The following is a 25,439-nucleotide window of genomic DNA, read 5'->3' on the forward strand; positions in this document are numbered from 1 at the left end:
AAAGTGAGGACTACATGGTTGTTAAGTGAATCTGGTTTCCCCATTTGACCTTTTTTTGTCAGAAGGTCGCCAACGGGGATCACATCGTCATAAATACGAGTCAATTGCCAAGCGTCTGACTTTTGATCACATGACCGCAGGAATGCTGCAACGGTCATAAGTGTGAAACAGTCATAAGTCGTTTGTTTCAGTGCCGTTGTAACTTCGGTCACTAAACAAACTGTTGTTGTCTATGGAAATTCTCTTTCATCCAGGTTACGATTGCCCAAAAGTGTTTTTCTTTGAAGGTTTTTCGCTTCTCATCCAAGAAGCTTCCTCCACTCTGACTGGAGTGGGGGTGGACGGTTGTTAAGCCGAGGACTACCTGGTGAGATTGGCAACCTGGTTTCCACCTGGAGCAAGAGTGAAATCCAGCAGGTTCTGACAGGTTCTGGAGAACCCGTAGCGGAAATTTTGAGCAGTTCGGAGAACCGGCAAATGCCACCTCTGGCTGGCCCCTGAGTAGGGTGGGAATGGGGATTTTGCAGTATCCTTCCCCCAGGACTGGAGTGGGAGTGGGGATTTTGCAATATCCTTCCCCCAGGAGTGGGGAGGGAATGGAGATTTTGCAGTGTCCTTCCCCCAGGAGTGGAGTGGGAATGGGGATTTTGCAGTATCCTTCCCCCAGGAGTGGGGAGGGAATGGGGATTTTGCAGTATCCTTCTCCTGGAGTGGGGTGGAAATGGAGATTTTGCAATATCCTTCCCCCAGGAATGGGGAGGGAATGGGGATTTTGCAGTATCCTTCCCCCAGGAATGGGGAGGGAATGGGGATTTTGCAGTATCCTTCCTCCAGGAGTGGGGTGGGAATGGGGATTTTGCAGTATCCTTCCCCTGGAGTGGGAAGGGAATGGAGATTTTGCAATATCCTTCCCCCAGGAGTGGGGAGGGAATGGGGATTTTGCAGTATCCTTCCCCTGGAGTGGGGTGGAAATGGTGATTTTGCAATATCCTTCCCCCTGGAGTAGGGTAGGAATGGAGATTTTGCAGTATCCTTCCCCTGCCATGCCCACCAAGCCACGCCCACCAAGCCACACCATGCCCACCAAGCCATGCCCACCGAACCGGTGGTAAATAAATTTGGATTTCACCACTGACCTGGAGAGTTACCCCACCCCACCCCACCGTGTGGCTCCAGGACCCTGCTGGGGTCAGTCCATGGCCCTGTCCTCAGTGGAGCTGGCCACGAACGGCCAGCCTCGCTGGACACAAAGCTCTCCCGTGCCCCCAGGCCATCAGCTGGGAGGGTCCCTTGGAAACAACCCAGCAACAGAGGGTTGCATTGATGTGGTTGGGCTCCGGACCCCCCCCTTCAAGGGGGAGGGGAGGGAAGTGTCCAGAAAGGACCCACCTGCATCTGAACAGAAGGGTCAGTGTGAAAAGAGAGGAGAAAGGCCGGCCGGAGAGGAGGGGCGGGGGCAAGACCCCCGCTGGGTCATTGCTCCAGATGTGAAAACAGCAGCGGTCATCCCCAGCTGCAGATCTGCTCATCTTCGACTCATCTGGTCCAGCCTTCGGGGTTGGCCGCTATAGAAGTCCTCGACTTATAACGCTTCACTTAGCGACCCTTCGAAGTGACAGCAGCATCGAAAGAAGGGACTTACGGCCGTTTTTCACACTTAGCGACCGTTGCAGCATCTTCCCCCCCCCCATGGTCACGCGATCGAAATTCATACGCTTGGCAATTGACTCATATTTACGAACGACCGTGTGACTCATTGAACAAGGGAAGTGCGATTCGTTTAACAACCGTGGCAAGAAAGGTCGTAGAATGGGTCAAAACTCACTTGACAGTCGTGTTGTTTTAGCAACAGAACATTTGGGGGGGCTCCGTTGCAGCCTTAAAAATTGCCAGGGTTGAACAAACCCAGTTCTAGCCAGGATCGTGCTGAAAGACCCCAGATCTCCAGATTTTTTGAGGGGGCGGGCTAATCATTTAAACTGTGTTCTTTCGAAAATTATCTTTATATTCCTATTTTTGCCTCCAGCCAGCTGTACCATCTTTGCCATACTAAATAGTAATCGGTATCGTCTTTCTCTTGTATTTCTTTTGTGAGCTTATCCAATTCTGCACATTCTGTAGTTTTGGCTATTATTATATATATTATTAATATATTATATATTATTATTTCGATTATTCAATAGAAATGCATAGAAGTAAACAAGGAGTCAATTATATATATGCATATATAACCATGTAAACATGTGAATGTAGATATAGATACAAATAGAAATATGAAAATAACCCACCGTTGTAGTAACTTCTAAGAGTCAGTCATTGGACTGAATTGATGTTTGTTCGTTTTGTATGTTGTTTTAATGTATCTATGTTGGTTTTTTATTATTATTATTATTAATAAAAATATTATTAAAAAAAAATAAATAAACTGTGTTCTTTATCTGGGACGGAATAACGACTCGGTCAGGGGGTTGGACTAGAAGACCTCCAAGGTCCCTTCCGGCCTTCGAAGATTCTTCGCCTGAGTGATTTGCAATTCATCCTGGGGCGAGAGTGTCTGTTTGTGGCTGGAGCAAAGGGTGCCAAAGCTTAAATCGAGCCCTCGTGCCATCCGTCATCCAACGAACTCGCAAGATTCGTTTTTCTCGCCATGTACATGTATACCGCCGAACTAAATTATGGTCTTTCTCTGGTGTCCTCTAATGTAGGTGGGTATAGGCATAATTTTGTATTGATCGATTGGTTGGTTCTGCCATGTTTACGTAAGTGTATATTGGAGGTGGCGGCCCTTTTGAGAGCTGGGTGGCAACGAAATTTCGTTTTTAATATATGCAGATTAATGTACGTTCAAAGTGACAATAAAGTTATTCTATTCCATTCCATTCCATTCCATTCTAATTCTGTTCTATTCTATTGTTATTCTATTTTGTTCTATATGTTCCGTTCCATATATTGTTGTGTTCTATTTATATTCCATATTTTCTATTCTATATTTTTTCTTTTCTTTTCTCTTCTCTTTTTTCTTTTCTTTTCTATTCTTCTATTCTATTCTTCATTCCAATGTCTATTCTATTCTTCTATTCTTTTTTCTTTTCTATTCTTCTATTATATTCTTCATTCCAATGTCTATTCTATTCTTCTATTTTATTTTCTCTTTTCTTTTCTATTCTTTTTTCTATTCTATTATTCTATTCTATTCTTCATTCCAACGTCTATTCTCTATTCTATTCTATTCTATTCTATTCTATTCTATTCTATTCTATTCTATTCTATTCTTCTCTATTCTCTTTTCTATTCTATTCCATTTCATTCCATTAGTCTATTCTTTTTTTCTCTCCTCTTCTTCTCTTTTTTCCCTTTCCTTCTCTCCTCTCCCCTCCCCTATTTCTATTCTATTCTATTTTCTTCTCTATTCTATTCTATTCCATTTCATTCCATTCCATTAGTCTATTCTTTTTTTTTCTTTCCTTTCCTTTCCTTTCCTTTCCTTTCCTCTCTCCTCTCCTCTCCTCTCCTCTCCTCTCCCCTCCCCTCCCCTCCCCTCCCCTCCCCTCCCCTCCCCTCCAATTCCAATTCCAATTCCAATTCCAATTCCTATCCTATCCTATCCTATCCTATCCTATTTCTTTTCTATTCTATTCGTACGGTTTGGGCCCAGTGTGGCACGCAAACATAACAATAGAAGCTGGGTTGACAGAATCGCATGCAATTCATTTTCTTGCGGTAAATTCCGCACCAAATACAGCTGGTTTCACTGAACGGGATGAGGCTGTTAAGAAGAGATAAAATCAGCCTATTGCGTAGCAAACATGCAGAAACAAGGCCTTTTAACTGACTGGGCTCAGCGTGTTGTGTGAATGTATACAAGCTTCTGGGTGTTCCAGAACTCTTTGAGAGGCTGCGCAGTCAAATGCAAATTGCCATTTAAAGCCAAAATTCTTTCTTTGGCGCCATATGGTCTTGATCTAAAATCCAGGATTGCTTTTCAGCCTCCCAGCTGGTTACACTGCTGGTTTCTGACTAGGGCAAAGCCTAGCCTAATATATATATAGGTCTTTGGTTATTCGGGTTTTCTCCCGCGTAAAATTGGAGGTGTCTTGGCAACGTTTTGACGAAGTCTCATTCGTCATCTTCAGGCTGGTGTTTTCGGCTTCGTGCTTCTAGGAGCGATGTGTGTGATCGCAGCTGTTTCTTCCTTTTAACTGCCAGTGGGAGTGTGAACTGATTGGGTGGGAGCTTGGCTGTGTTCTGATTGGGTGAAGGTGTGTTCTGATTGGTTGGGGGTTTGGCTGTGCTCTGGTTGGATGGGGGGGTTGGCTGTGCTCTGATTGGCTGGGTGTGTGTTCTGTTTAGGTGGGGGCTTGGTTGTGCTCGGGTTAGTCTGAGTAGCAGGGGGATTTGAGCTGGTGAGCTGTGTTGCTGTTGTTTGGTTTCGTGTTCGTGGCCGTGCCACCTCTTCATGGCGGGTGTCAGTCTGCTTCATGTATGGATTGGAGGGGTTTAAAGTGGCTAATGATGCAGCTGTGGTCTGGCTTCTGGTCCGTGGTCGTGCCTCATTTGTCAGTGTCATAATATAATATAATATAATATAATATAATATAATATAATAATATATAATATAATATAATATAATATAATATAATATAATAATATATAATATAATAATATAATATAATATAATATAATATAATATAAAGTGTAATATATATAATATATATAATGTTATTTATTATTCATTTATCCGAAACCTCAGCTTTCTGCCCAGAAGACCCTAAAGCAATCTCACAAATTATTATTTTTTGTTAAATGCAAACCATTAAAAAGTTATAATTTTTAACTAACTGAAACAGAAAAGGTTTGAAAGATGAGGTGGGGGGTTATGAAAGCAGGGAAGGTAAGCATAATTGGGGCCACAAGGAGGGTCCCTCCTTATGAATTGGATGGTGGAATTTCTCCTAACCGAACAACTCCCAAATCAGTCCTTATCAAGAGAAAAGGGCCCTCGGATAGCCAAGTCTAAAGCTGTTAAAATTATCATGGAATCCTAGGATTGGAAGGGACCTTGGAGGTCTTCTAGTCCAACCCCATATGAGGAACACTGCTTAAATTGTAGCCCCCCCCCATGCAGAAAATCTGGCAGTTGGGGGGGCGGTCTTTCAGCATTGATTCCTTCCATGCTTCTAACTGCCCCACAGAATCTTGCAGAGCGGTGTTTCTTAACCTGGCAAATTTTAAAATAGGTGGACTTCCACTCCCAGAATTCCTCATCCAGTGTGCTTTAAGATGGGAGTACTTCAACTCCCAGAATTCCCCAGCCGGTGTGCTTTAGGATGGCTGGACTTCAACTCCCAGAATTCTCCAGTGAGCATACTTTAAGATGGGTGGACTTTAACCTCAGAACTATCTAGCCAACATCCTTTATGGTGGCTGGACTTCAGCTCCCAGAATTCCCCAGCCAGCGTTGCTGGCCGGGGAATTCTGGGAGCTGAAGTCCACACATCTCAATATGGGCATTAATGTGGCTCCTGTTTATTAGTCCAGAGTCCTACGCTGCCCTCTGCTGTCCAGATCGAGAAATGATCTGGACATCAGGTACAGATTAAAGAACTCGATTTAGGAAAAACACCTGGATAAAAGATATGCAAGGCCTTCTGAGCAGGTGACACACCTGTTTGGCTTCCCCAGTGGGTGCCCACCAGCAACGGACCTGCCACTGCCACCAAGGAACGGCCCTAAAGCCGAGCTTTAATTCAACCACGAAAACTGCAGGAGCTGAAAATCTCCACTCCACTATGAACTGAATTGAAAGAGGAGGTGGTAGCACAGAAGACGTCGGTGGCAGGTAGTCCTCGGCTTACAACCGCTCGTTTAGCGACCATTTGAACTCGCACCAGCGCTGAAAAGAAGTGACACGACCGTACTTCCCACCACCATTGCAACATCCTCATGGCCACGTGATCCAAATTACGATGCGTGGCAACGGACTCCTATTTGTGACCTTTGCAACGTCCTGGGGTTTTGTGATCCCCTTCTGAGATAAGCCGAGTCCACGGGGAAGCTGGATTCACTTTAACAACTGTGTGACTAATTTAACAATCTGTATCGGAATAACAAGAGTTGGAAGGGACCTTGGAGGTCTTCTAGTCCAACCCCCTGCTTAGGCAGGAAACCCTACACCGCTTCAGACAAATGGCTGTCCAGTCTCTTCTTGAAAACCTCCAGTGATGGAGCACCCACGACTTCTGGTGGCAAGCAGTTCCACTGGTTAACTGTTCTCACTGTTAGGAAATTCCTCCTTAATTCCAGGTTGCTTCTCTCCTTCGTTAGTTTCCATCCGTTGCTTCTTGTCCTGCCTTCTGGTGCTTTGGAAAATAAGTTGACCCCCAACTCTTCTTTGGGGCAGCCCCTCAAATATTGGAAGATGCTATCATGTCCCCCCCGGTCTTCTTTTCATCAAACTAGACATACCCAATTCCTGCAACCATATTTACTACTGGTCTTACTGTTGCTATCACAGTCGTTCTATTTCTGTTTGCAGGCCTTCGGATTTGGGTGCCTTTCTCCAAGGTTTATTATTTATCAAATTTATTTGACGCCCGTCTCCTGTAACCGATCTCCCCTGAGCTGCCTGTGAAGGCCATGAGACACCCCCCCAAAAACCAGCCCCTCTCCCAAATACCTCCCAGGACAGATAATTGGCCTAATTCTTTTTAAGGGTTTTTTAATTGTTTTGTTTTGTTTATCGTTTTAATTAATGGGGCCAAATCTCTATATATTTTTTAACTGTATTTTAATATTTGTATTTGATGTTTTTATTTGGCTGTTCACCGCCCTGAGTCCTCAGGGAGAAGGGCGGTATACAAATTCAAAATAAAAATAAAAAAAAAATAAAAAAAAATAATTCATTCCCAAAAAATTATCCGGTCCGGTCTGCTTTTGGCTTTCATCTTTTTTTCCCTTTTAATATGAGAAGAAGCAAATCCACAATACAAAATTTAAAAATCAGCACCCAGGACCCCTCCATCTACCTCCACCCCCACCCCCCAGGCAACGAAGACGGGAAGGGGGACTGGTGTCAAAAGCTTCTTTTTTTGGTGGGGGGGGAGAAGTGGGGAGGGAGGTGGGGGGGGAGAACTGTTAACTCCACATACACCCCCCCCCCACCTGCCTGTTTCCTCCCCCAGGGAGGGGATTCTAAGTCCAGGAAGGCAGATCTGAGATCCAAACCACGGATCGGCCTCCGGGGCTGCCCCAAGTCCGACAGACAGACAGACAGACGCACAGAGACACAAGCGCACTGCACATACGGCCGTGGCGCCATCCAGTTGGCTTGGAAAACAAAAATGAAAACCATTTGCGATGGGGAAAGGGGTCGGAGGGAGGGGAGGGGAGGGGATGGGGGAGAAAAGCCCAGCCTGGCCAGTCGCTCGCCGTTATTTCTCTTTCTTCTCGGGGTCTGTCTCTGTCGTCTCTTCTTTAGGCTCTTCCTTTGCTTCCTTCGGGGCGGTGTTCTCCTCGTAGCTGGGGAGCAAGAGGGAAAGGAGGGTGAGGCCGACTCGTGGCCAGAGGGGGTCAGTTATAGAACGCTTCCCCACCGTAATCACAATTTAGGTCATTTTAGGTTAGGTGGGCTTCAAGTCCCAGAATTCCCCAGCCAGCAGGCTTTAAGATGGATGGACCTCAATTCCCAGAATTCCCCAGTGAGCAGGCTTTAACATGGGTGGACTTCCACTCCCAGAATTCCCCAGCCAGCAGGCTTTAGGATGAGTGGACTTCAACATCTTAAAAAATGCTGGCTGGGGAATTCTGGGAGTTGAAGTCCACCTCTCTTAAAGCGGTTGAGAAACACTAATCCAGAGTGAGGCCTCCAACGTGGAGCACCAAACCCTGAAGGAGCCTGGGGAAGAACAGCCCCACCCCCCTCCCCCCTCAAGACCCAAGGCATCACCAGAGACAGAATTCAATTCAGTCTTCTGACTGCGGCAGCGACCCACCGCTTAAGACCCCCTCCCCTTCCACAGTTCAACCCACAACAAGGTTGCAGAGCTTGGAGGGGAAACTGGGTTAATCTATGGCTGATGGAAATCTGAAGTGCAGGGGCTCCGTCACTTAAAACTATAATTGAGCCTGTCGTGCCCCAGCATATATCTTTTATATACTGTTATTACTCTCTAGCCCCATCTAGTGGCCAGAGGGACAAATATGCCCCAACATACAATCTTTATATACTGTTACTCTCTAGCCCCATCTAGTGGCCGGAGAGACAAATATGCCCCAACATACAATGTTTATATAATGTTGTTGCTCTCTAGTTCCATCTAGTGGCCAGAGGGACAAATATTCCCCAACATACAATCTTTATATACTGTTGTTACTCTCTAGTTCCATCTAGTGGCCAGAGGGACAAATATTCCCCAACATACAATCTTTATATACTGCTGTTACTCTCTAGTTCCATCTAGTGGCCAGAGGGACAAATATTCCCCAACATACAATCTTTATATACTGTTGTTGCTCTCTAGTTCCATCTAGTGGCCAGAGGGACAAATATTCCCCAACATACAATCTTTATATACTGTTGTTACTCTCTAGTTCCATCTAGTGGCCAGAGGGACAAATATTCCCCAACATACAATCTTTATATACTGCTGTTACTCTCTAGTTCCATCTAGTGGCCAGAGGGACAAATATTCCCCAACATACAATCTTTATATACTGTTGTTGCTCTCTAGTTCCATCTAGTGGCCAGAGGGACAAATATTCCCCAACATACAATCTTTATATACTGCTGTTACTCTCTAGTTCCATCTAGTGGCCGGAGAGACAAATATGCCGCAACATACAATCTTTATATACTGTTGTTGCTCTCTAGTTCCATCTAGTGGCCGGAGAGACAAATATGCCGCAACATACAATGTTTATATAATGTTGTTGCTCTCTAGTTCCATCTAGTGGCCAGATGCACAAATATGCCCCTACATACAATCTTTATATACTGTTGTTGCTCTCTAGTTCCATCTAGTGGCCGGAGGGACAAATATGCCCCAGCATACAATCTTTATATACTATTGTTGCTCTCTAGTTCCCTCTAGTGGCCGGAGAGACAAAATACAGATTAACAGAGTTGGAAGGGACCTTATAGGTCATCTAGTCCAACCCCCCACTCAAGCAGGAGACCCATCACCATTTCTGACAAATGGCAGTCCAGTCTCTTCTTGAAAGCTTCCAGGGATGAAGCTCCCACAACTTCCGAAAGCAACTACTGTTCCATCGGTTGATTGATCTCATTGTCAGAAAGTTCCTCCTCATTTCTAGGTTGAATCTCTCCTTGGTCAGTTTCCATCCACTATTCCTTGTCTGGCCTTTGGGTGCTTTGGAAAACAGCTTGACCCCCTTCCTCCTCTCTAGGGCAGCCCCTCAAATATTGGAAGATGCTCTCCTGTCTCCCCTGGTCCTTCCCTTCACTAGACTAGCCAGGCCCAGTTCCTGCAACCGTTCATCATATGTTTTAGCCTCCAGTCCCCTCATCATCCTGGTTGCTCTTCTCTGCACTCTTTCTAGAGTCTCAACATTTTTTTTAATAGTGTGGGGACCCAAACTGCATACAGTACTCTAGGTGTGGTCTTACTAGGGATTTATAGAGTGATATTAGTACGTCCCTTGATCTTGATTGAATCCCTCTGTTAATGCAATTTAGGATTGCATTGGCTTTTTTGGCTGCCACCAAACACAGCTGACTCCTATTTAATTGGTTGTCCACTAAGACTCCAAGATCCCTCTCTCGGTTCCTGCTATTAAGCCTGGTTTCACCCAGTTTATATGTGTAATTTTGGTTTTTTTCTTGCCTAAGTTGTAAGACTTTCCTTTTCTCTACGCTGAATTTCATTTTGTTAGATAGGACAGACAGAGTTCAAGTCTGTCAAGATCCATCTGGATCTTCAGCCTCTCTTCTAGGATGTTGGCTATTCCTGCCAGCTTAGTGTCATCTGCAAATTTGGTGAGTTCCCCTCCTATTCCCTCCTCTAAGTCGTTGATGAAGATATTGAAGAGTCCTGGGCCTAAGAAGGAACCTTATAGTACCCTATTGATTACTTCTCTCCATGTAGACTTAGATCAGTGTTTCTCAACGTTGGAAGCTTGAAGATGGGTGGACTTCAACTCCCAGAATTCCTCAGCCAGCAATGATGGCTCAGGGATTCTGGGAGTTGAAGTCCACACGTCATCCTAAGGGCCCACCTTCCCCAAGACCAGTGTTTCTCAACCTTGGAAGCTTGAAGATGGGTGGACTTCAACTCCCAGAATCCCCCAGCCAGCGCTGCTGGCTGGGGGATTCTGGGAGTTGAAGTCCACCCATCTTCAAGCTTCCAACGTTGAGAAACACAGACCCATTAAGGGCTACTCGTTGAGTACCAAATATATTGTTTGAAGCTGACCCTTTACCCATCAGCCCGCACTCTCAAACCAAGTGAACCTTGGGAAGTCAGACTCCATTTCCCTTTAGCATTTGGAGAAGGCAGAAGCACAAGGAAGCGTCCACCTTAATCTGTGGCACAAGGTCATCCAAGGACAAACCCACATCCCACACAAAGAGCATCGCAGGTGAGATTTAAATTGCTTGTATTTATTCATTGTTGCGTTCAGCAGTTACTCAATACTGCCTGTCTTGTATTTTGGTTCTCGTTGTATGTATCCCTATTTTCCCCCCGTTTCACCGTATCCTGTTCTTTCAATGAAGCATCCAGATCAGTTCGAGCTTGCACGCAGACTAAGTTAGAGTGGGGAACAGAACAAAGCCCTAAATTTCTGTTGCTAAGCGAGACAAGCTGTTAAAGGAGGTCTCTGCCCCGTTTTACGACCTTCCTTGCCACAGTTAAGTGAATCACTGCAGTTGTTAAGTGAGTCGGACGGTCGTTAAATGAATCTGGCTTCCTCATTGATTTGGCTTATCAGAGGTCGCAAAAGGGGGATCGCGGGACACCCCCCCTCCCCACCCCCAGGACACTGCGACCGTCATAAATAGGAGCCAGTTGGCCAAGCGTCTGAATTTTGACCCTGCAACAGTCGTAAGTGTGAAAAAAACGGTCCTAAGTCACTTTTTTCCAATGTAACTGAATGGTCACTAAGCGAACTGTTGTAAGTCGAGGACTCCTTGTAGTCTGTTCTCCTCTTTTTCGACTAACCCCGTTTGTGAAAAGGGATAAGCAATGACAAAGATTTTCTGCGGCTCACGAACGTCGCTTCCGCTTTGAAATAAAACCGGTTACAGGTAGTCCTTGACTTAAAACCGTAATGGAGGCCGACGGTTGTACGTCGAGACATTCACTTGACCAGCCTGATTTTATGACATTTTTTTTGCACGAGGGGTTAAACAAACACAGCGGTCGTAAAACGAACGCTGAGGTCATTAAGCGAACTGCCTTGTCCACAATGGACGGGGTTTTTTTTGGCCAGGAAGCAGAAGTAAAACCCCGGTTTCTGGCAAAAAACCCACAACCTGTCATAAATCAGGGTCAAGAAATAACTTTTATTTATTTAGCGTATGGCATATCATGATGGAGCAGCCCAAATCCAGCAGATTCTGGAGAACCGGTAGAAATTTTGAGTAGTTTGGAGAATACCACCTCTGGCTGGCCTCAGAGTGGGGTGGGAACGGAGATTTTGCAATATCCTTCCCCCAGGAGTGGGGTGGGAATGGGGATTTTGTAGTATCTTTCCCCTAGAGTGGGGTGGGAATGGGGATTTTGCAGTATCCGTCCCCTGGAGTGGGGTAGGAATGGAGATTTTGCAATATCCTTAACCTGGAGTGGGGTGGGAATGGAGATTTTGCAATATCCTTCCCCCAGGAGGGTGGGAATGGAGATTTTGCAATATCCTTCCCCCAGGAGTGGGGAGGGAATGGGGATTTTGCAGTATCCTTCACCTGGACTGGGGTGAGAATGGAGATTTTGCAATATCCTTCTCCAAGGAGAGGGGTGGGAATGGAGATTTTGCAATATCCTTCCCCCAGGAGTGGGGTGGGAATGGAGATTTTGCAGTACTCTTCCCTTAGAATGGGGTGGGAATGGAGATTTTGCAGTATCCTTCACCTGGAATAGGGTGGGAATGGAGATTTTGCAATATCCTTCCCCCAGGAGTGGGGAGGGAATGGGGATTTTGCAGTATCCATCCCCTGGAGTGGGGTGGGAATGGAGATTTTGCAGTATCTTTCACCTGGACTGGGGTGAGAATGGAGATTTTGCAATATCCTTCCCCCAGGAGTGGGGAGGGAATGGAGATTTTGCAATATCCTTCCCCCAGGAGTGGGGAGGGAATGGAGATTTTGCAATATCCTTCCCCCTGGAGTAGGGTAGGAATGGAGATTTTGCAGTATCCTTCCCCTGCCACGCCCACCAAGCAACACCATGCCCACAGAACCGGTAGTAAACAAATTTGAATTTCACCACTGGAGAGTAGCCCTTTAAATTAATATTTCCACTAGATTAGTAGAAATAAGCAAATATAAGCTTATTGCTAAACACACAAAATGTGATTGTGTAAAAGCAGGAAAGAGCCTATCCGTTGCAATTGTGAATCTGGGTTCCAAATACCTTTTGAGGGGGGGCTTGGATATATCTTGAAACAGTTGATCAGTGGCCAGTCGTAACTTGAGGACCACTTAGGCAGATAGCCCTCGCCTCGCGACCACAACGGAGCCCAAAATTTACGTGGCTAGGTGAGAAACTCGTTTGCCCCCACTTTACGACTTTTCTCGCCACAGTTGTTAAGCGAATCACTGCCGTTTTTAAATGAGTCACGCGGTTGTTAAGTGAATCCGGCCTTCCCCGCTGGTCAGAAAGGGGATCGTGTGACCCTGGGACACTGCGATCGTCATAAATACGAGGCAGTTGCCAAGCATCTGAATTTTGATCACATGACCATGGGGATGTTGCGACGGTCGTTAAGTGTGAAAAACAGTCATAAGTCTTTTTTTCCCCAGCGCCGTCGTAACTTCAGACGGTCACTGAATGAACCACCATGCGTTTAAAGTTAAGACACTGATCTAGTCGCTCACTGTACATCACAACTTGTTTTGTTTTCTTGTTGTTGGTCCAGATTAGCTTTTCGTAAGAATTACAGAGAATCTCCTACAGACAATCCTCAACTTACAACTATTCACTTAGTGGACCCTTCAAAGTTACGACGGCACTGGAAAAAAGTGACTTATGACCATATCTCACACTTAACGACCGTCGGCAGCATCCCTGGGGGTCACGCGATTTACGTTCGGATGCTTGACCACCGACTCGTATTTACGACTGTCGCAGTGTCCTTGGGTTACGTGATCCCCTTCTGCGACCTTCTGACCGACAAAGCCACGGGGGGGAAAAAGCCGGATTCACTTAACATCCGTGTGACTAATTTAAGTGTTTCACTTAAAGACAACTAAGGCCAGAAAATGGAGCAAGCTCGCTTCAGTTTCTCGAGTTTACCACCTAAATTTCGGGCTCGATTACGGTTGCAATTCCAGGACTACCCCTACTGTGCTGAACAACTGCCCTGATTCGCTTAACAACGCTTGGCAAGAAGGGCCCGTCAAATGGGACAAAGCTCCCTTGCTCGGCAGTGACAATATTGCGCTCAACTGCGGTTGTAAAACGAGGACTGCCCTGTAGTTCCCTAACACCCCGTTCGTGAGAATTAAAAATAACCTCTTATTGATAAGTGGCTCACGCCGTGCCCACCCACCCCACCCCAGACCCTCCCCGCTCCGTGGGGCCCTCGGCTCTCCCCCCTACCTGGCCAGAGTGTGGACAGGGTGGACAGGGCCTTGCCTTTGGGGGGGAGGGAAGGGGGGGCTACATGACGCTGGGACTCTGCTGGCGGCGTCTGTGGGAACAAGTCGGGCTCTGCTGCATGGAATCGGCCAAGCTGGACGGAGACCCGGAGACGTTAGGGAAATGGGTCAGCCGTGGGGTGTGGGGCAAGATTTCGGCAGAAGACTCATAGCTGCAGGAGAGAGAGAGAGAGAGGGAGGGAGAAAGGGGGCCGGTAGGAAGTGGGGGGAGAGGAGAGACAGAGACACAGTGGGGAAGGGGGCGAAAGAGAAGCTTAGGAAGAGTTGGCGAGGCATAGACGAGCTTGGCAAAGCTGCCCGCATTCCCTCCCTTTCCAGCTGGATTACCCACGGAGAAAGAGTTCGGGGTGGGTAGGTGTCAAAACTGGGGCGGTCCCATGGGGTGACTCGATGACAGAATTAACAGAGTTGGAAGGGACCTTGGAGGTCTTCTAGTCCATCCCCCTGTTTGAGCAGGAGACCTTCTACTAGAGATGTTCAACGTTGGCCACTTTTAAGACTTGTGGACTTCAATTCCCAGAATTCCCCAGTCCGCTACGGGAGTTGAAGTCCACAAGTCTTAAAAGGTGCTAAGGTTGGACATGAATGCCCCTTGGAGGTCTTCTAGTCCAACCCATTGCTTGACCAGGAGACCTTCTACTAGAGATGTTCAACGTTGGCCACTTTTAAGACTAGTGGACTTCAATTCCCAGAATTCTCCAGTCCGCTACGGGAGTTGGAAGTCCATGGGTCTTAAAAGGTGCCAAGGTTGCACATGGATGCCCCTTGGAGGTCTTCTAGTCCAACCCACTGCTTGACCAGGAGACCTTCTACTAGAGATGTTCAACATTGGCCACCTTTAAGACTTGGGGACTTCAATTCCCAGAATTCCCCAGGTCTGCTACGGGAGTTGAAGTCCACAGGTCTTAAAAGGTGCCAAGGTTGGACATGGATGGCCCTTGGAGGTCTTCTAGTCCAACCCATTGCTTGACCAGGAGACCTTCTACTAGAGATGTTCAACGTTGGCCACTTTTAAGACTAGTGAACTTCAATTCCCAGAATTCCCCAGTCCGCTACGGGAGTTGAAGTCCATGGGTCTTAAAAGGTGCCAAGGTTGGACATGAATGCCCCTTGGAGGTCTTCTAGTCCAACCCACTGCTTGACCAGGAGACCTTCTACTAGAGATGTTCAATATTGGCTACTTTTAAGACTTGTGGACTTCGATTCCCAGAATTCCCCAGTCTACTACGGGAGTTGAAGTCCACAGGTCTTAAAAAGTGCCAAGGTTGGACATGAATACCCTTTGGAGGTCTTCTAGCCCAGTTCCTTCTGAGGAACTCTGGGAGTTGAAGTCCACAAGTCCTAAAGTTGCCAAGGATGGAGACCCCTGTTGTAGGCCAATCCCCTGCTTGAGCCGGAGATCCTAACAACAAATGGCTGTCCAATCTCTTCTTAAAAACCTCCAGTGATGGAGCACCCACAACTTCTGGAGCCAAGTCAGAAGAACAATTTCAAGTCTTCCACTAAGAAGAGAAACTGAGATATCTTGAAGGCCCGACACAGCTTGTCAGATTAACCCAGGGCCACCGTGATCCCCGTCCCATCTTAAACCCCCTCTTGTTGACCCCCACGTTTCTCCCATGGGAAGAGAATCCCAGACCAAGCTTGAAGAAGTAATGGAACAAGTCATCTCCTGGCTTGTCCTATCTGGGCAGAAAAGCTAAGCAGGGTTGGAAGGATGGAATGGAAGGCCACCACAAATTCCATGGTACGGACTAGATGCCCAGCATATACAGGTGGTGATGGCAAAGCCAAACCCATTCATGAAAACAAGGTGGACATCTCCATGTGGTTTCTAGGAGGTGTTCCTGATTGAAGGAGGTCCTATTGGGTCAGTTCTATAAGTCTCAATCTTGGAGACTTTGAAGATAGGTGGACTTCAAGTCCCAGAATTCCCCGGGAGAAACGAGACCAGCTGGAGCAGAAGGTGGAGAATCAAGCACCACAGAACAACAATCCAAAAATGTCCTGAAGGATTTTTCTGGTGGACGTATCTCAGCAGATGCCATAACTCTTAGAAATGGGTCATGAGATGCCTGCAAGCCAACAAGCCAGGCTCAGAGAGCATGAAGGACCTCACAATCTTCTTCCTCCTTCTCCACTCCGCAGACCCCCACTCTCCTCTAGCACTGATGAGGTTCCCTAGTTGGGTCATGAAACGTCTTCAAGAAAGCCACCATGCTCAGAGAGCACCAAGGACCCCATAGTCCTCTTCCTCCTCCTCCTCCTCCATGGTCACATGATCGAAATTCCGACATTTGTCAACTGGTTCGTATTTATGACGGTTGCAGTCTCCTGGCATCATGTGATCAAATTTTGGGCTCAAAATTGTGGTCGTAAGGCGAGGATTACCCGTATCTGGGTTTTGAGCCTATAGGGGAGACCCTAACTCACAAAGGAAGCTACTCTCTAGGGCAGGGGTCTCCAACCTTGGCAACTTTGAGACGTGTGGACTTCAACTCCCAGAATTCCTCAAAGCTGGCTGAGGAAGTCCACACGTCTCAAAGTTGCCAAGGTTGGAGACCCCTGCTCTAGGGAAGTCTGCCCACTTCTGTAGACTTCTGGGGAGGGGGATTATCATCTCAGCATCCCCCCAAAACACTGCGTTCGCTTAACGGCCGCCTAAAACTCATCAAATCAGGCTTGGTCTCATGGATAAAAACCACTTGAGGTCCATCATAGCTTACGACCATTAACAAGAAGGTCACCAGTATCAGTCAACATGGGCACCTCGACCTACGACGGTCGTGACTGACAGCAGAAATCCCAGGCTCTGCGACGGTCGTTAAGTCGAGGACTTCCTGTACCACACCCATTGGACTCACCTGAACAGGTCGGTCACTTCTCCTTTGGCCAAGGCCACCAGAAGAGGGAAGCCGATGCACGCCGGAACCAGGTACAACAGAGCAGGCTGAAGAAGGAAGACCAAGGGAGAACGTCAGAGGGAACCGGGGGGGGGCAGCCTGCTAAGATAGACCCCTCACTCACAGCAGCGGAGTCGCTCATGACCTTCTCGTGGTCCCCGGTGGGAAGCCTTCTCCAATCTGGGGCCGTCGTAATCACAAGGTGACGGGGGTCACAGCCCAGAGGTGTCTTTGAGAATCCCAAACTCCGTGCCCAGGTGTTCCTCAACCTTGGCCATCTGAAGATGGGGGGGACTTCAACTCCCAGAATTTCTCAGCCAGCCATGGAAGTCCACAACTCCTGTTCTTCTGCTGCTTCTCTTTGGAAGTCCTCCACTCGTCCCCAAGTCTACTACAGCTCCTGCTCCTCCACTACTTCTCTTTGGAAGTTCTACACTCTTTCTCCGAGTCTACTACAGATTCTGTCCCTTCACTAGTTCCCTTTGGAAGTTCTACACTCTTTCCCCGAGTCTACTACAGATCCTGCTCCTCCACTACTTCCCTTTGGAAGTCCTACACTCTTTTCCCGAGTCTACTACAGATCCTGCTCCTCCACTACTTCCCTTTGGAAGTCCTACACTCTTTTCCCGAGTCTACTACAGATCCTGCTCCTCCACTACTTCTCTTTGGAAGTTCTATACTCTTTCCCCAAGTCTACTACAGCTCCTGCTCCTCCACTACTTCTCTTTGGAAGTTCTACACTCTTTTCCCGAGTCTACTACAGCTCCTGCTCCTCCACTACTTCCCTTTGGAAGTTCTACACTCTTTTCCCGAGTCTACTACAGCTCCTGCTCCTCCACTACTTCCCTTTGGAAGTTCTACACTCTTTTCCCGAGTCTACTACAGATCCTGCTCCTCCACTACTTCTCTTTGGAAGTTCTATACTCTTTCCCCAAGTCTACTACAGCTCCTGCTCCTCCACTACTTCCCTTTGGAAGTTCTACACTCTTTTCCTGAGTCTACTACAGATCCTGCTCCTCCACTACTTCTCTTTGGAAGTCCTACACTCTTTTCCCGAGTCTACTACAGATCCTGCTCCTCCACTACTTTCCTTTGGAAGTCCTACACTCTTTTCCCGAGTCTACTACAGATCCTGCTCCTCCACTACTTCTCTTTGGAAGTTCTATACTGTTTCCCCAAGTCTACTACAGCTCCTGCTCCTCCACTACTTCTCTTTGGAAGTTCTACACTCTTTTCCCGAGTCTACTACAGCTCCTGCTCCTCCACTACTTCCCTTTGGAAGTTCTACACTCTTTTCCCGAGTCTACTACAGATCGTGCTCCTCCACTACTTCTCTTTGGAAGTCCTACACTCTTTTCCCGAGTCTACTACAGATCCTGCTCCTCCACTACTTCTCTTTGGAAGTTCTACACTCTTTCCCCAAGTCTACTACAGCTCCTGCTCCTCCACTACTTCCCTTTGGAAGTCCTACTTCTTGAGAAGAGTTATTATTTGCCTTAGACTGCGTCATACGGTTTTAGTTTCCCAAATGAATACTTAAGCACTGACATCACTACACCTGACTGCCTCTCTACTCAGCGTTTACAGCCATAGTTTGCTGGACTGGGTAGTCCTTTATGACTTGTGGACTTCATCTCCCAGAATTCCTGAGGCAGCCATGCTGTCGGCCTGTCCCTTTAAGAGAGGGGTGGGAACGATGATTCCTTTATGACCCATGGACTTCAACTCCCAGAATTCCTGAGCCCACCCCTGTCTTAAAGGGATACAGTAATTGCCTTTGTGTCCTCTCCCAGATTTCCAATGCCGATTTTGTTCCTGCAAACCTGTTCAGCTCCTACAACCTGGTCTGGGGCGGGGGGGGGGGGGGCGGGGGGGGAGGAGGCAGGTCCAGGAAGCTCACCTGAGCATGTTTGAAGACGTGCATGATGAAGATAGTCACGCTGAGTCCAAAAATGTAGGCCACGAAACTGGTGTAGAAGTACGTGTGAGTGTTCTTCTTTAGGCTGTCATGATAAGCGAAGGGGTGGGGGGGTTAGGACAGTCCAGAAGCCAAGTTACAAACCCACAGGTTGAGGGAATTAGGGAAACAGAGCCAAAGGCAAAGTGGTGGTCAGGGAATAACAGTAATAACAGAGTGAGAAGGGACCTCGGAGGTCTTCTAGTCCAGCCCCCTGCTTAGGCAGGAAACCCTACACCACTTCAGACAAATGGTTGTCCAGTCTGTTCTTTAAAATCTTCAATGTTGGAGCATTCACAACTTCTGGAGGCAAGTTGTTCCACTGACTAATTGTTCTAACTGTCAGGAAATTTATTCTTGGTTCTAGGTTGTTTCTCTCCTTGATTAGTTTCCACCCGTTGCTTCTTCTCCTGCCCTCAGGGGCTTTGGAGAATAGCTTGACTCCCTCTTCTTTGGGGCGGCCCCTGAGATATTGGAACACTGCCATCATATCTCCCCTAGTCCTTCTTTTCATTAAACTAGACATACCCAGTTCCTGCAACCGTTCTCCGTATGTTTTAGCTTAACCATCTTTTCTGCTCTTTGTCCTCTTAATGCTGGAAGGGGGCGGGGGGGGGGAGATTTTTTTTCAATTGGCAAGTTGTTGCAAAGGATTTACCTGATATCGAAGCGTAAGAGAAGAGCGATGAAGATACCTGGAGGGAGAGGAAATTGGATAAAGTCACCGTAAATCTTAATGTTTTCAGTCCAGTTTTTAGATGTCTTTCCTGCCAGTTAGCTGGATTTAGTCTCATTTCAATTAGCAACCGGCCCACAGCGCCCTCTTGTGGCTACAAATGCAGACACGCCTTGGCTTACAAACATAATGAAGGGCAACGTTTCCGTTGTTAAGCAAGGCAGTCAAATGGGTTTTTTTGCCCCCCAAAAAGCTGCCATTGATAAGCGAATCGCTACAGTTGCTAACGTTGCGGAAGGAAGGAAGAGGGAGGGAGGGAGGGAGGGAGGGAGGGAGGAAAGAAAGAAAGATGGGAGAGAAGGAAGGAGGGTGGGTAGGTGGGAGATGGAAGAAAGAAGAAAGAAAGGAAGGAGTGTGGGAGAGAAGGAAGGAAGAAGAAAGAAGGAAAGGAAGGAAGGAAGGAGGGTGGATGGGAGAGAAGGAAGGAAGAAGGAAGGAAGGAAGGAGGATGGATGGGAGAGAAGGAAGGAAGGAAAGAAGAAGAAAGAAGGAAAGGAAGGAGGGTGGATAGGAAAGAAGGAAGGAAGGAAGGAAGAAGAAAGGAAGGACTGGGAGAGAAGGAAGGAAGAAGAAAGAAGGAAAGGAAGGAAGGAAGGTGGGTGGGTGGAAGAGAAGGAGGGAAGAAAGGAAGGACAGAAAGGAAGGAAGGAAGGATGGATGGGAGAGAAGGAAGGAAGGAAGATGGGTGGGTGGGTAGGTGGATGGGGGAAGGAAGGAAGAAGAAAGAAGGAAAGGAAGGAAGGAAGAGAGGAGGGAAGGAAGGACAGAAAAGAAGGAAGGAAGGAGGATGGATGGGAGAGGAAGGAAGGAAGAAAAAAGGAAGGAAGGAAGATGGGTGGGTGGGTGGGGGAAGGAAGGAAGGAGGAACAAAGGAAGGAGTGTGGGAGAGAAGGAAGGAAGAAGAAAGAAGGAAAGGAAGGAAGGTGGGTGGAAGGGAAGGAGAGAAGGAAGGAAGGAAGGAAGAAGGAAGGAAGGAAGAAAGGAAGGAAGGAAGGAAGGAAGGAAGGAAGGAAGGTGGGTGAGAGATAGAAGAAAGGAAGAAAGGAGTGTGGGAGAGAAGGAAGGAAGGGAGGAGGGTGGATGGGAGAGAAGGAAGGAAGGAAGAGAGAAAGGAAGGGAGGAGTGTGGGAGAGAAGGAAGGAAGGAAGGAAAGAAGATTTACCGCAACCCTTATAATCATTTGCCTTACCTGGAATCACAATGTCCCCTAAGCCCAGCATGGCAAAATTGTCGGCTTCCAGGCCCTTCTCCAGCAGATCCTGGGGGAAGACCACTGCAGGGGAAGAACGAGAGAGAGAGAAAAAGAGAAAGATGCTGGTTGCCGGGCCCATCTCAGGCGGAGGAGCCCCTGAAATCGGCACAAAAGACATCAAAGGACATTTGGTTCTGGGCTGGGAGGGGTCTTTAGCCTTAGACAAGTGAAAGCCCCTCCCCTCTAAAGCAGGGGTCTCCAATCTCGGCCACTGTAAGGCTTGTGGACTCCAACTCCCAGAATTCCTCAGCCAGCTTTGCTGCCTGAGGAATTCTGGGAGTTGAAGTCCACAAGCCTTACAGTGGCCGAGATTGGAGACCCCTGATCTAAAGCCTCAGGGAAATAAGACCAGGTAGTCCCCGACTTACGACCTGTCACTTAGCGACCGCTTGACGTTCCAACCAACACCCCCTCCCCCCCAAAGGTATTTACGACCTGGTTTTGAAGCTGTTTAGCAAATCAGGGCAGCTGTTAAGCAAACCACACGGCCATTAAGTGAATCCGGCTTCCCCCTCCACCCCCTGTTGACTTTGCTCGTCGGAAGGTCGCCAAAAGGGATCACCGGACAAGCCCCCCCCCCCCCCAGCTGCGGCCGTCATAAATACGAGCCCGTTGCCAAGCGGCCGAATTTGGATCACAGGTCGTTAAGTGTGAAAAACGTTCATTTAAGTCTGTCCCCCCCCTTTTTTTTTCAGTGCCGTTGTTGACTTCGGTCACTAAGCGAGTATGGTTGTATGCTGAGGACTTCCCCGTTATCTTGAAGGGACCCGCCTAGTTGGGGAGGGGCTACCAACGTCGATCAGGGTGAGCTGCCATTAAAGGTAGTTTTTTGGGGGGGGATTTCCATTAACTACTCACATTTGATGGGGGCTTCGAATGACTTGGCCACGGTCACCATGACGTTGGTGCCAAAGACCTAGGAAAAGAGGAGAGCAGAATTAAAGAAGAGGGGAGACCAGCAGGCGGACGTCCACCAGGTGCAGCCTGATTGCAAGAAAGTCTGTTTCTACGTCTGAGCTTTTTGGAGTCACCACCTCTTATTATTATTATATTATTATTATTATTATTGGTTAATCTTTGGTGAGATTCACAGCCTTTGAGGCTGGTTAATAGCTCAGCAGCTCGAGTCCTAACCAAGGACCTAGGAACTGTTAAGGTATCGTCGGAGGATGTAAGCTGTTCCGAGTAAGGTGGTTTTTTGTAGAGTCAAAATGTTCAAGTCCGGCAATTTTAGAATTTCTAAATAGCGGGGTAGCCCTTTGGGGATTGCTCCAAGGGCTCCAATTACAATCGGGACAACACACGATTTCTTTTTCCACAGTCGCTCAACTTCAATTTGTAAGTCCCGGTACTTTGTGATTTTTTCTTGCTGCTTATCTTCAATTCGTGCATCACCAGGTATTGCAATGTCAATGAACCATACTTTTTTCTTTTCAACTATTGTTATGTCAGGTGTGTTGTGGACCAAGTGCCAGTCAGTCTGAATCCTAAAGTCCCACAAGATCTTGAGTTTCTCATTCTCTAAAACTTTCTCAACCTGATGTTCCCAGTGGTTTTTGCTGTACTCGAATCCAAACTTCTGGCACAATTTCCAGTGAATGATCTTAGCAACACGGTCATGGCGTTGTAGGTAGTCAGTTTGTGAAATTTTGCTGCACCCACTGATCAGGTGGTCGACTGTCTCCTCTTTCTCATTGCAGAGGCGGCATTTGCTGTTGGTGGTAACATGTTGAATTTTTGCCTTTATGCAGTTTGTGGCTAGGGCTTGTTCTTGAGCTGCCAAAATAAAGCTTTCTGTTTCTTTTTTCAGTACTCCTGATCTTAACCAGTTCCAAGTTAGTTTCTGGTCAGCTTTGCCTTCAATACTTTTCAAGAATTGGCCATGCAGAGCTTTGTGTTTCCAATTTTCAGCTTTATTATTATTTTTATTACTATTACTATTACTATTATTATTATTGTTATTGTTATTATTATTATAGTCCCGCCTTAGACACAAAAGCCGGCTGGGTGACTTTGGGCCAATCACTAGGAGCCAGTGAGTTCTAGTCCCGCCTTAGGCATGGAAGCTGGTTGGGTGACTTTAGGCCAATCACCAGGAGATGGTGAAGTCTAGTCCCACTTTAGGCATGAAAGTTGGCTCAGTGACTTTGGGCCAATCACCAGGAGATGGTGAGTTCTAGTCCCGCCTTAGGCACAAAAGCTGGGTGACTTTGGGCCAATCACCAGGAGACACGGTGAGTTTGAGTCCCGCCTTAGGCACGAAAGTTGGCTCAGTGGCTTTGGCCCAGCCCCCCTTTCTCAGTCCAACCCACCTCACAGGGTTGTTGTTGTTGTGAGGAAAATACATCTACCACCTTGAGTTACTTATAAAAATAACAAAAAGGCGGGATGAAAAGCTAATAAAGAAAGAACCCAGAATGTTGCCCGCGGGATCTGCTGAGATCCTGGGGAACCAACGGCCGGAGCAGAGGCCTACCCAAAAGACGTCGTAGATGAAGAGGCCTCCAAGGAGGATGCAGCCCGTGCTGACGTTGTTCAGGTGTAACAGCTCCACCCCGTTGAGAGAGAAGGCCAGGCCAAAGAGGTTGTTGGCAATCCAGTGCTGGGAAAAAAAGAGAAGAAGGACCATGAACCACGCTTCCCACACCCTCCGTCCGACAGCAGTCCAGCCCTTTCCTTCCGCAGGCCCTCCTGTCTGCGGCCTGCTCAAGCTGCCCAGCCTCGGAATAACAGAGTCGGAAGGGACCTTGGAGGTCTTCTAGTCCAACCCCCTGCTTAGGCAGGAAACCCTACACCACTTCAGACAAGTGGTTAAAAAAGAAAGGAAGGAAGGAAGGAAGGAAGAAGGAAAAAGAAGAGAAGGAAGGAAAAGGAAAAAGAGGGGAAGGAAGAAGAAAGAAATGAGAATGAAGAGGGAAGGAAAAATAGAATAGAAGAATAACAGAGTTGAAGGGACCTTGGAGGTCTTCTAGTCTAACCCCCTGCTTAGGCAGGAAACCCTACACCACTTCAGATAAATGGTTAAAAAGAAGGGAAGGAAGGAAGGAAAGTTGATTAATGTTGAGGAAGGAAGGTTCATTTGGGAGGGAGGGAAGGGAGTTTCAGGAAGGAAGGAAGGAAGGAAGGAAAAAGAAGAGACGGAAGGAAGGAAAGAAGGAAGGAATAAAGGAAAGAACGAAAGAACGAAGGAAAGAAAGGAAGAGGGAAGGAAAAATAGAATAGAACAGAGTCGGAAGGGACCTTGGAGGTCTTCTAGTCCAATCCCCTGCTTAGGCAGGAAACCCTACACCACTTCAGACAAGTGGTTAAAAAGAAGGGAAGGAAGGAAGGAAGAAAGAAGGAAAAAGAAGGGAAGGAAGGAAGGAAAGTTGATTAATGTTGAGGAAGGAAGGTTCATTTGGGAGGGAGGGAAGGGAGTTTCAGGAAGGAAGGAAGGAAGGAAAGAAGGAAGGAATAAAGGAAAGAACAAAAGAACGAAGGAAAGAAAGGAAGAGGGAAGGAAAAATAGAATAGAACAGAGTTGGAAGGGAACTTGGAGGTCTTCCAGTCCAACTCCCTGCTTAGGCAGGAAACCCTACACCACTTCAGACAAATGGTTAAAAAGAAGGGAAAGAAGGAAGGAAGGAAGGAAGGAGGAAAAAGAAGAGAAGGAAGGAAAAAGAAAAAGAGGGGAAGGAAGAAGAAAGAAGTGAGAATGAAGAGGGAAGGAAAAATAGAAGAATAACAGAGTTGAAGGGAACTTGGAGGTCTTCTAGTCCAACCCCTTGCTTAGGCAGGAAATCCTACACCACTTCAGACAAATGGTTATCCAACAACTTCTTAAAAAGTTCCAGTGTTGGAGCATTAGCAACTTCTGGTGAAATTCAAAAATTTTCCCTACCGGTTCTATGGGCATGGCTTTTGGGGGGGGGGGGGGTGTCATGTGACTGGGTGGGCGTGGCCAACTTTTAAAAAAACCGTTTTAAAGCATTTTTTAACTAAAAAGTTTTTTTAGAAGTTCCAACGATCAGCTGTGACAATCAGCTGTGCCTGTGATCGCGACAATTTTTTTTTATTACTTTTTTAAAGCATTTTTTTACTACCGGTTTGGTTGAACCAGCCCGAACCAGTAGCATTTCACACCTGTTCTGGAGGCAGGTTGTTCCACTGATTAATTGTTCTCACTGTCAGGAAATTTCTCCTTAGTTCTTAGTTGCTTCTCTCCTTGATTCATTTCCACCCATTGCTTCTTGTCCTGCCCTCAGGTGCTTTGGAGAATAGTTTGACTCCCTCTTCTTTGGGGCAGCCCCTGAGATATTGGAAGACTGCTCTCATGTCTCCCCTGGTCCTTCTCTTCATTGAACTAGACATACCCAGTTCCTGCAACCGTTCTTCATATGTTTTATCCTCCAGTCCCCTAATCCTCTTGGTTGCTCTTCTCTGCACTCTTTCTAGAGTCTCCACATCTTTTTTACATCATGGCGACCAAAACTGGATGCAGGATTCCAGGTGTGGCCTTAACCAAGGCATTATAAAGTGGTATTAACACTTCACCTGCCTCGCCAGCAGGTCAGCCTACCTTCCTCAGCAGGTACCAGACGCCCACAACGCTGCTCATGACCAGGCAGACGAGATCCTTGGTGTCAAACTCGTAGTTCACAATCTCTGCAACGAGACAAATAAGAAAAGCCATTTTCACGGTCACTAGCGTGAGGAGACGCTGAAGCTGACCTACCTGAAGAGGAAGGAGGCACATAAGCAAAGTGACGGGAAAAGAGAGA

At 47.1% G+C, this 25,439-nt stretch overlaps 1 protein-coding gene across 4 annotated transcripts in view; it reads right to left on the reverse strand.

Annotated features, from left to right (window-relative positions):
- Nucleotides 1-6,931: 6,931 nt before the first annotated feature.
- Nucleotides 6,932-25,439, reverse strand: part of HM13 (histocompatibility minor 13) — a 45,116-nt gene continuing 26,608 nt past the window's right edge. For 2 of the 4 annotated variants that reach the window (XM_060686119.2, XM_087888968.1), the window contains 9 exons: nt 25,238-25,323; nt 23,156-23,281; nt 21,538-21,595; nt 20,617-20,700; nt 19,350-19,386; nt 18,635-18,737; nt 16,696-16,781; nt 13,773-13,983; nt 6,932-7,518 (listed from right to left, as the gene is read on the reverse strand). In XM_060686119.2, the coding sequence (XP_060542102.2) occupies nt 13,833-13,983; nt 16,696-16,781; nt 18,635-18,737; nt 19,350-19,386; nt 20,617-20,700; nt 21,538-21,595; nt 23,156-23,281; nt 25,238-25,323 (731 nt within the window). In that variant the 3' untranslated portion in view covers nt 6,932-7,518; nt 13,773-13,832. The remainder of the gene's footprint in view (nt 7,519-13,772; nt 13,984-16,695; nt 16,782-18,634; nt 18,738-19,349; nt 19,387-20,616; nt 20,701-21,537; nt 21,596-23,155; nt 23,282-25,237; nt 25,324-25,439) is intronic. The other 2 variants (XM_087888970.1, XM_087888969.1) reach the window with 1 other exon arrangement.

This window comes from Pantherophis guttatus, chromosome 3, assembly GCF_059756535.1.
Source record: "Pantherophis guttatus breed Tessera chromosome 3, ASM5975653v1, whole genome shotgun sequence".
In the NCBI taxonomy this organism is placed as follows: Eukaryota; Metazoa; Chordata; class Lepidosauria; order Squamata; family Colubridae; genus Pantherophis; species Pantherophis guttatus.